We start from the raw sequence: 11,622 nt of genomic DNA, 5'->3' as shown, positions 1-11,622 counted from the left end.
CTCCCTGTGCACCCACTCTCCCCACTGTGTACCCTATTCTCCCCTCTGTGGCTGATACGCCCCTTATTCCATGTGACCACACCCACTTTTCGGAGTGCACACAAAGTACCCTTAAGAATTTTTTCTACTTGCACCACTGACTGGCGTGTAATACAAGGTCCACAAATTCAGGGCACCATTATTTAATGATTGGTAATGATAAGTATAATCTGTAAATGTTTACAATGAGCTCTATTGCTAGTGCTGTCTATAGAGACCAGATATATCTACACCAGGGCTGGGCAATTGCGGCCCTCCAGATGTTGAGGAACTACACATCCCAGCATGCCTTGCATCAGTTTCAGCATGGCCACATAGCAAAACTAATGCAAAGCATCCTGGGATGTGAAGACCCTCAACATCTGGAGGGCCGCAATTGCCCAGCCCTGATCTACACGGTATGGGTGTCGACAGGCCCTGTAATAGGTCAACAGGGTCGGACGGTCGACACAAGCATTAGGTTGTCAATGGGAAGGTCAAGTTTTTCATGTTCGTTTGTCTTGAATGTTGACATTGTTGACATGGACACGTCTAAGTGTACCGTGTCCCCTTGGCGCGTGTGCTTCAGGCACATTACATCTGCCTCATCTGCAGTACAGCATGGTTTTTCCCAGTTGCTTCTTCATGTGATTTATACATATGAATCAGGCCCTTCATCCTGAACTGTATGTCTTACTGTATACCCAAATCACACCGCTTACCTGGCAATTACCTAGCATTTTTGAGTGCCGGGTCATTTTGCCGGGTGCAGTCTGAGCCGGTCCAGGTTATAGCCTGGACCGGACTAGCTGATCACCCCTGGACCTTACCACTTGGACTTTCCAGTGCTCTGGGTTGCCCACTCTTAAACCCTGAGAGATATCAATCCACCCACTACTCCGCATTTGCGGCTCATCATTGCTGTTACCACGTGGGTCCATCTCTAAGCAGGAATCAAGGTTGGTTACCACAAACTGAAATTATTGACCAGTTGGTCTCAAAATTCACCAACCCTGAGGACACCTGCCACCATATGCCATCACCAATATTGGAGCCTCTAGCGACGTGAAACAACTGTGGCCGAAACAGCTTCCAGCCCCACTACATCATTTGGGTCCCTGACCAACTGTGGCCCCACAGTCGCATTTATTTGAGGACCTCTCTGCTACTCAGCTTTCGGGATCGGATCATAATCACCTCCAGTGGTAACTATCAGCCCACTGGGCAAACTTGAATTATCTCAAGACAATAACCCCATTCATTTACCATCCATTGGTCCCATTCCATTCAGCCTCCGGTCCAGTTATCGATTCACCTTTTTATCTGATTGTTGTATATATTCATTTATGTCATGTTGTTTTAATTTATATTAAATATTTGTACGATTATTTCATCAATACCAGCGCCACTTCTTTTTCTTTTTTACTCTGGTAACCTTGGGGCTGACTACCCCTTTAACAAGTAGCAGCTCTTGGCACAGCACCCGTGGTAGCACCTGTCCGTGCACCCTAAGGAGCACATTGCTATCCATTTGAGCCCAATTCACACCACACCAGAAACAAATTACCATGTTAAAGCTTTCCAACCTGGGAATTTGCTGGGAAAAAAACAGGTTTTTCTTTGGTGTAAAACCCGGGTTTTAAATCCCAGTTCGCTGACCCTGGTCAAGAAATATGGATTGGATAGAATGTACAGATGGGGCATGGCTCATCTTTGCAGGGGATGGCGATGGCGACGCCATCCGCCATCCCCGCCAGCCGCCATCTGTATAGCGAGAAGGGGACGCGCGCGCGTCCCGCTTCCAGCTCTTCCCCCGAGTGACTGCCGGCTTGCCGGCGGTCACCCGGGGTCCCCGCCGCCTGCCCGCACCCCCCCCCTAAACCTGTCCATCTCCCTGAAGCGGAGACGGACAGGGTTCCCGTCTCCCCGCCGACGGAGATTGAGACGCGCACGCGCGTCTCAGTCAGATGGCGAGCCGGGCTGCTGGCGGATAGCCAGTGGTGACGTTCTGGCGATTCGCCAGCAAAGAAGAGCCCGGCCCCATCTGTATATTGGAAAAAGACCAGAGAGTAGCAACATTTTTCAATACATGGGAGAGCTATATTACAGCATTGTCTCCCGAGGTAAGATTGAAGCTTCACAACTCCTTTGAACCTACCCAATGGTATACTGTGAGATTAATTGCGGGGGACCCCCCCTATTGATATTGTCTCCTGATCGTGCTGCATGAGGGGTTCACTGCTGCCTGGGTACCGTTTTAGACCTGTTCAGACAGCAAAAAAAAACAGTCTGAAAAGGGTAGGACTTTGCTTTTTTACCATTTCCCAAAAAACTTTTTTTTGGAACCGGTAAAATCACTCTGCACCTTTCAGACCGCACATATTACCATTTTAAAATGGTTAAAAATCAGCAAAATACGTTTTTTTTTAGTGTGGTCTGAAAGGGGCATAATTTGATCCAATTATGCCACAGTCATGTGGATTTTGGTAAATGACAAGTTTATAATAAAAAAAATCTTTATTACACATAACATGTACATGCTGAAGACATATTTACTGAGTTATAATGTACAAAGTATAGATTGTAGGTATAAAATAATGCAATACATTTAACAAAAATATAGATGTGCTTTACCAGTTAGCACACTCAAACAGGGATAAAAATAAAATACATGTAAAAATCACACAGGTGTCATTCTGCTTTCCGGCTGTCCGTGATATCAGATGGAACGTGGTTTCATAGCTCACTCATAAACACTTTAAGAGAAATGTATTACAAGACGTCCTTCGGGGGCAGTCACAGAGCTTCCCAATCCGGGGTCCCTTCCTTACAGCACACTGTTCCCCTGCATCACACTGCAATGGGAACACACACATCAGTTTCTGTGGTAAGAGTATACTGTATCTAACGTAACAAAACATCAGTAATATTTATTGTGTTTTGTGAGAGATTTTCTTGTGATAGTAAAATAGTTACCATATACGCAGGGGCGGATCCCGGGGGGGGGGGGATATACCATGCAAGGTAAATGGCTTCACCAGATAGATATGTGAAATTTCCTATCACATACAGTATATATTTAATAATTCAAAAAAGTGCCACCCCTACACACCCTCACGTATATTTTTCTTTTTCTTTTTGTGCACTATACTGTATGTATATTTGTGTGTATAAATACAGTATGTGTGTGTGTGTATATATGTGTATATATATATATATATATATATATATATGCGTGTGTGTGTGTGTGTGTCTGGTACAGAGCAGTTGCACTCTTCTTGACATAAATGTGAAACAAACACTGAAACGTTGACCTGAAAGAAGGAGATAGGCGCCTGCCTTTTATTTCACAGTGAGTTCTGCTGCACTGCACCTGTATTTATCAGAAGCCCGTGCTAGATGCAGAGGCTCCTATGCTGAGGGCACCACTAAGAGTTTAAAGATAGATAGATAGATAGATAGATAGATAGATAGATAGATAGATAGATAGATAGATAGATAGATAGATAGATTATATCTATCACCCAAAACATTAATCCAACACCCATTATATACATAATGTCCATCACGTTATCCCCCACACACCTCTTATATACTAAATATGCATATCACCCCCACCCCTTTCCTTCCCTTATACAGTATACTGTACAATACCTGCTCTTTTATTGCACAGTGTAAATCTGTACCTGCTGAGCTCTCTTACAGTGCCCCGTGGTAGGAAGCGGAGCCTGGCGGTTGTAGGCACATAGACAATTGAAGCTAGGAGCACCACTAGCATTAACATTCTGTACATAACAGCGGGCTCCCCAATGGCTAACAGGGGTACTTGAGGTAGTGATCACACCTCCTTGTTTGCAGCAAGGAGAAGGGCAGTGCAGGGGGAGGGGTTAGGGTCAGAGGGTTATGCAGGGCCGGATTAACAATGGGCCTGACAGAGCTACAACTCCAGGCCCACTCTCCAAATAGGCCCATTTTGTAGCTGAGGGCCAGGGCTTTCCAACGAGCCCAGCCCCGCATCGCTAGCTCCCCGGGAACCTGAGATACCGCCAGGCAAAGCTGGAGCATAGGATAACATGGGATCCACTAATTCCGACCTCCACCTGGTTCCAACGGCTGCCAGTTCCCCCTCCGGCATCACAGAAGCTCGAGGTTGATCACAGTCGAACCCAAATCGCTGGGCCTTCAATCTGATACCTGGACCATATGGGTTCATTGGTTCTTGAGATATTGCGGGTAAACCATTTTTTTTTTTCATTTCTGAAATGTAATTTCATGGCTGTTCATGTTGTTTGAGGACAGATTTCTCTGGAACCAAACGGACCAGTTTCACGGGATGAAAATCATTTGAAGCCTACATGTAAATGGGTCAGTTGGTTCCGAAGATATAGCTGGTTGCTTAAAGGGGGGCGGGGGTGGTTTTCTCTCCCCCTCACCCCAGAAAATGCAGAAACTAGGCTGGTGTAAAAGGGGCCAGTCCGGGAATGTCCCTGCATGATTCTGGGATCATATTCCCGGGTAAGTCCCTGCATTTTCTGATGTGAAAGGGGTATTATTTCAAATAGCCCTGCTCTGAATACAGCCGGGCAGCCCCCTGCTCTCTGCCTGGTTGTCAATGGTTGTCATTTCTGCCCGGCGGTGGCTGTCCCCCAGTTACCGTGAGCATGTATTCCCCCTTGGCAATGAGCATGTAATTCCACATGGCAACGAGCATGGAACCCCTGGCAATAAACATGGAACCCCTGACAATGAACATGTAGGAGAGCAACACTTATGTAGCATCAATTTTAATAGGCATTATGGTGTTTGGTATAATCCGAATGGAGATTATGGTGTGTGGCTTAACATGTAATGGGCATTATGGTGTAAATTTTTAATGTACACCGTTGCCCCTATTTATGAAGCATATTGTGCATTATTGCTCAATCTGTTTGGTATAGTCCAGGCATGTCCAAACTATGGCCCTCCAGCTGTTGTGAAGCTACAAGTCCCATCATGCATTTACACAGTTTTGCTATTAGAGAGTGCTAAAACTATGTCAAGGCATGCTGGGACGTGTAGATTCACAACAGCTGGAGGGCCACTGTTTGGACATGCCTGGTATAGTGTGTATTATGGCTCAATCCATGTGGCAAAATGTGAATTTTGCCTTAATCTGTGTGGCATAATGTGAATTTTGGCTCAATCGGTGTGAATTTTGGCTCAATCGGTGTGAATTTTGGCTCATTCCATGTGGCATAATGTGTAAGAGGCAAGTACAGTATAAGGAGGTTACTATTGTGTTGCATGATTTGTACAAGGGGTATATGGTATGGTAAATTTAGGTGACCACATAAAAGGTGCTAAAATGTTGTCTACAAAGTTTCGGCTTTCAGTATTTTTTTATGACTGGAGTGCCGCCTCACCCCGCAAGTATGTTAGGACATCGGGGTACTGCAGGTGCACCTTTGGAGTGCACCCGCAAATATATATCTCCCTGCATTTTTCCTATGCCATCCCCCTGCCTTTTCCAGGCATATATAATTAGTTGAAAGTATTTACACAAATAGAGACACACCCATGTGCAGACCACCCAACCAGAACACTGGTTACGCCCCCCACATTATTAGGTGCTGGCCGCATAATAGGCCCTTTATCATTTTCAGCTCCAGGCCCATTTAGACCTTAATCTGGCTCTGGGGTTATGGTATAAAACATCTACAGTGTCTAGGTCTACAATCATATGGTCGACCACTACTAGACAACAGTCACAAGGTCGACATGGTCTAAAGGTCGACATTGAAAAGGTCGACATGGTCCAAAGGTCGACAGGTTGAAAAGGTCGACATCAAAAAGGTAGACATAGAAAAAGTTTGAAATGAGTTTTTAATGTTTTTTTTTTAGGGTTTCTATGTCCACATAAGTGTACCGTGTCCCCTCGCATAGCTCACCGCGCTCGCCATGCTTAGGGCTCTGTGCCTCGCTACACTATTTTATTCTCCCTCCACACCCTAGTGGATGGTAGGGCATGAAATACCACCTGTCGGCACATGTCAGCTGAAAATTTTCAAAAAAAAATGCATGTCTACCTTTTCTATGTCGACCTTTTGACCATGTCGACCTATTGCCTGTCAACCTTTAAACCCTGTCGACCTTTTGACGGTCAACCTTTACACCCTATCGACCTATTGTCTGACGACCTATAAACCCTGTCAACCTTTTGACTGTTGACCAATAGTGGTCGACCTTATGACTGTCGACCTAGAGTCATTCTACGATCAGTCCGGATACCGGGTCAGAGTGCCCCCCCCTTTGAATCCGCCACTGCATATACGGTAAGTGCTATTTTTTGATTCATGTCTTTAGTATAAAATAAGCTCACAATGGAACTTCTGTGTCATATTTATCACAATACCTTGGCCATCAGCTACTGTATAACATATTCAGGTACTGATTACTGTAGGGTACTAGTCTTTTTAAGTTGCAGTGAAATTTATATTTTTAAATGTTCAAATCCGGTAATACTTTGAAACTTCTATACCTGAAATGATCGTAATTTTCACACTTATATTTAGACCTATTTCAAACTTTAGGGGGCTATTTCCTAACATTAAAATCGTGTGCAGTAACCCACAGCAACCAATCCGCAAATAAACTTTTCAATGTACTGCAAATAAGACAATCAAAACATATTTGCACTTGCTTAGAAGTTAAATTGTATTAATGATGCTGTCAATGTTGGTAAGTTTTACATACATACAGATACAGTAGGTAGATATAGTAGATACTGTAGATAGATAGATAGATGACATGGCAATACAATTTAGCAATAAACTACATCGCTGTATACACTATAGCACAGGTTTGTAAACTCAGGGGTAGATTTATTAAGCTCGGTGAAGTGATAAAGTGTCTGGTCTTTATCACCAGCCAATCAGCTCCTACCTGTCGTTTTTCAAACCAAGCCTGTAACTTCACAGTTAGAAGCTGATTGGCCGGTGATAAAGTACCAGCCACATTATCACTAGTCTTCACCGACCTTAATAAATCTGCTCAGTCCTCAGGGGCAATCCCCCAACAGTGCATGTTTTAAAGGTCTCCTCACAGAATCACAAGTTAAATAATTAGCTTCACCTGTAGATCTTTTAAAATGTGTCAGTGAATAATGAGTGCACCTGTGGGGTGGCCTGGAAAACGTGAACATTGTGGGGTCCTGAGGACCTAGTTTGAGAACCCCTGCACTATAGCATAAGCCATGCAATATATAGTTACATGCACAATGCAGTGGCACCAACCAATTAAATTGAACCAATGAATTGAGTTTATATGAGAGTGTATGCTATATGCAGAGGAGTAGGGAGGGCGGAGCACGGGCTCCAAAATATCACAGGGCACCGGAGCCGTGCAACTCAAGCTTTGCCACTGGCTCCCCTGCCCTGCTCGCCTGCTCGCCTGCTCCCCGCTGTGCTATATTCAATTTAATTCTCAGCTGCGGGTAGGGGCACAGCCTTTTGTGCAGGCTGACAGAACTCCAGTGTTCCTGTTAGCCCGCACTGCATCTCTGGTTGCCGGGCAACCAGAGATGCTAGTTTTCCTTCCAGCTTCGGCGGGGATCGTGTCTCTGGTGCCGGTCGCTCGTCAACCAGAGAAGCTCAGGCAGTTCTTCCTCCAGGCAGTTGCCAAGCATAGACGGGGGTGCCGGGGGTGCACAGGCACCTCCTAATGACGCCGCTGCCTCTTCCTTCCTCTTTGAGCCGCTGCCCGGATGCTGCACGCCGCCCCCTTTCCCCCTCTGCCCGGCAGCTCAGCAGCTGCAAATGTGTCCCTCCTCTGTCTAGCAGCAGGAAGTCCTTCTCCCCTCCGCTTGGCAATGGGAGCTCCGTCCCCCCTCTGCCCCGGCACTTCCATCTGCCTGGCAGTGGCAGCTCCCCCTCTGCTCATCATTGGGAGCTAAATTCCCCCTCCGCCAGGTGCCTCCTTCTTTCCCCACCTGACAGCAGCTCTGTCCCCACAGCCCATGGCAGTGGCAGCTAGCTCTACCCTCCATCCGCAGGCTCCAGGCAGATCCATACCATATACACACCACTGTGTGTGTGTGTGTAGCTTTATGGGGGCATTATGTGTGTGGCAATATGGGGTAATGTGTGTGGCTCTAGAGGGGGCATTATGCATGTGGCACTACAGGGGCATTATACAGTATGTGTAACACTATGGGGGGCAGTATGTATGTGGCACTATTGGAGCATTGTGTGTGGCACTAAAGGGTCAGCATTATGTGTGTGGCACTATGGGTGGCACTATGCATTTAACACTATGGGGGCTTTATGCGTGTGCCATTATGGGGGGGGGGGCATTATGTGTGTAGAACTAAGGGGGGCATGGCATTATATGTGGGCAACAAGCATGTATCTACCACTGGCAATGAGCATTTAGTCCCTGTGGCAATGAGCATGCAACCCCCCCCCCCTTCCCGTGTCAAGGAGCATGTAACCCCCTGGCAAGGAGCATGTTAACCCTGGCATCGAACATGTAACTCCTGACAACGAGCATGTAGGTAAGCACACTTTTATAGCATAAATGTAATGGGCATTATGGTGTGTGGCATAATGTGTAATGAGCAATATGGTGTGTGGTATACATGTATACATTACATATTATAAGTGTCATTTAATGTGTAATGGGTATTTTGGTGTGTGGCATAATGTGTAATGGGCATTGTTGTGAGTGAAAAAATGTGTACTAATGTGTAATTGGCATTATGGTGTGAGGTGTAATGGGCATCACAGTGTGAGGCGCAATGTGTAATGGGCATTACGATGTGTGGGTATTAGGGCATGTAGTATGCTATGTAATGGCTCTGTGAGGTGTAATAGGCATTACTGTGTACATTTTGGGCGCATGCCTTTGGCGCGCACTGTCCCTCTTGTCCCTATTTTACAAAACTTTGTCAAGCCCTGGCATAATGTGTAATGGGCATTATGTTGTGTGGCATTATATGGAATGAGCATTACTGTGTGTAGCATTATGTGTGATGGGCATTATGGTGTGTGGCATTATGTGGAATAGGCATTATGTGTGATGAGCATTACTGTGCGTGGCGTTATAAGTAATGGGCATTATTGTGCATGGCATTATGTGTAATGGGCATTACGGTTTGTTATATAGTATGTAATGGGCATCATGTGTGGCCTTATGTGTAATTGGCATTACAACATGTGGCTTTACATGTAATGGGTTTACAAAGTTTGCTAAAATGTGCAATGGGCATTATGGTGTGTTAGGCTGAGCCCCCTTTTTCACTGCGCAAGAGCCTCACCTACTACAAATCGGGGGGGGCGCGAAACATGCCCTTGCTCCGGGCGCCGTGGCACTTAGCTACACCACTGGCTATATGATAATGCTTCTCTACCACTGGCATATGGCTGCTGCAATCCATCCCAGATTGTGCCATCGTCCAATATATATCATACATACTAACAAGTACAATTCATTATTGCATCCTTATTTAAATGATTTGCAATTTCCATACACAGGTTCACAATGTATGTACAAGAGCACAGAATTAGCTGTCCCTTCATACATTGTCTTATTTCATTAATACTGGCTAATTAGTGAATGAACCTATGTACAGTTTAGCGATATAAACAGTAACAATCCATAGTGAATGTCCAATGTGCAAAACACCTGTAATATAGTGCAGGCAGTAACTCGTGCACAACTAGATGTGCCAGGTCCAATAACCCATTTATGAAGCAGCTCCTGAATGTTGATTATGAAAGAATGCAAGATTATAATTTAATTAAATACATTCGTTATCACCCATAACACGTATTTGATATGTTTACAGAATTTATAATGTACAAAATATATCAGGTTAAATGAATGCAATACTTAAAAAAAAAAATAGAAATGTGTTGTGTGTTGTGAATATCTATCTATCTATCTATCTATCTATCTATCTATCTATCTATCTATCTATCTATCTATCTATCTATAATAGATAAAATACACACTACATGCACAGTATATCATTCTGGGGTAGATGTACAGTGTGAAGCAATGACAAGGGAGAAGAAGTGGTAATGTGTCTGGTACTTTATCACCAGTCAATCAGCTCCTGACTGTTAAGTTACAGGCTGCGTTTAAAAAGGGACAGTTAGGAGCTGATTGGCTGATGATAAAGTACCAGGCACTATATCACTTCTCCTCCCTTATCACTGCTTCATACATCTACCCCTTAGTTAGATAAGAGAGTGGCAGTAGTTGATGTAGCAACGGAAGACATGATTATTTTATTCTTATTAGTTACATTGTATTAGCTGCTGCAGCGTATGCTGCCCGGTACATAGAATTAAGGCTGATCACAGATGGAAGGATGTAACTCACCATGGGCACCTGGCCATATTTCTTTTCAAATAAAGGAAGCTTTTTACTTTTAAGTTTTGCTAAGACCTCTTGCAAAGCATCAATCTGAAACACAAAGCAGAAACTTTGTTACTAGCAACAGGTGGTCACCAATGCTCCCCTTAATAATCTGTTAGATCAACATCTAAGATATATATATATATATATATATATATATATATATATATATATATATATATATATATATATATATATATATATATATACAGTAACCTGAACAACATATCCTGCAATTATAAGTATCCTACATGATTAATACAATGCTACAGTATAATAAAACTAGCAGTGTTGCTGGCAGTGACACACGAAGGCAGGGATAATGAAAGGGTTGTGTTTGTACATACCAGCTCCTTCTCATTGACGCTGTTATCTACAGGGGAATAGAAGTCCAAAGATCGGGTCTCCAAGTAATCTGTGTCCTGACAGCTGGCTCTGAGCACCAGCAGGAGGAAGGTGGAGCTCAGCAGGGCGATCAGGTGCCTGGGGGAGCTGTCCATGGTGCTGGTGGGGATAATGCTGCTGATGGTGCTGAAGTTCAGTCTGTTTCCAGGATAGAACAGAAGCTACATTTATATGGGTGGGAGCCCAACCTCTGGTGACATCACCATGCCATAGACCTGCACTGGATGACCTCACCAGCTGAAGCTGGAAGGCTGTGGTTGGTGCTACTTGTGCTTCGTTCTTGCATAGTGTCACTAATCATTTACATCAACGAAGTCACACATTCCTAACACAAGCTCTTTTTAAACCAAACAACTCTTTCTTTGACAATTGCAGATCTTTTAATGGAGTTGCCTGCACATATTTTAAAGAATTTTGGGCAGAAATATAAAGTAACGAATGCACAGGTTCTTGAAGCCGGTCCTCAGGACCCCACACAGTGCATGTTTTGCCGGTCTCCTCACAGAATCAAGTGAAATATTTAGCTCCACCTGTGGATTTTTTTTTAACTGTGTCAGTCAGTTATGAGTGCACCTGTCTGGTGACCTGGAAAACGGGAACTGCGTGGGGTCCCCCAAAAAAGAACAGTCGATGTGAGCGCTGCTGGAATTTTTAAAGGATATTTTGAGGATCTTTCAGAGCAATTTGGCACTCAAAGGGTTAAGGTTGGTTTAGGTTTGCAACTAATCTTTTCTCTTTTAAGTTTTTTAACTTTTGCAATTGTATAACGAGAGATGCCATTTTAGTGGAGTTGCTAGGGAT

General features: G+C 44.3%; 1 protein-coding gene across 1 annotated transcript; it reads right to left on the bottom strand.

Moving 5' to 3' along the window:
- Positions 1 to 2,554: 2,554 nt before the first annotated feature.
- On the bottom strand, positions 2,555 to 10,986 carry CARTPT (CART prepropeptide). The gene is made up of 3 exons (XM_083158455.1): positions 10,764 to 10,986; positions 10,381 to 10,464; positions 2,555 to 2,873 (listed from the first exon to the last, which is right to left on the bottom strand). Exons 1-3 carry the CDS (start codon positions 10,914 to 10,916, stop codon positions 2,766 to 2,768), a joined length of 345 nt encoding a protein of 114 aa, XP_083014581.1. The 5' UTR covers positions 10,917 to 10,986; the 3' UTR covers positions 2,555 to 2,765.
- Positions 10,987 to 11,622: the final 636 nt, after the last annotated feature.

This window comes from Crinia signifera, chromosome 1 (genome assembly GCF_055691185.1).
Source record: "Crinia signifera chromosome 1, ASM5569118v1, whole genome shotgun sequence".
NCBI classification, from domain to species: Eukaryota; Metazoa; Chordata; class Amphibia; order Anura; family Myobatrachidae; genus Crinia; species Crinia signifera.
This window is presented reverse-complemented; position numbering and strand designations above follow the sequence as displayed.

Bases quoted from the DNA above. Each gene is read 5' to 3' on its own strand.
- CARTPT (XM_083158455.1), bottom strand. From the start codon at position 10,916: ATGGACAGCTCCCCCAGGCACCTGATCGCCCTGCTGAGCTCCACCTTC. The intron at 10,465-10,763 runs GTATGTACAAAC...TTTGTGTTTCAG, and splicing joins GCGTCAATGAGAAGGAGCTG to ATTGATGCTTTGCAAGAGGT. The intron at 2,874-10,380 runs GTGAGTTACATC...TTCCCATTGCAG, and splicing joins AATATGGCCAGGTGCCCATG to TGTGATGCAGGGGAACAGTG.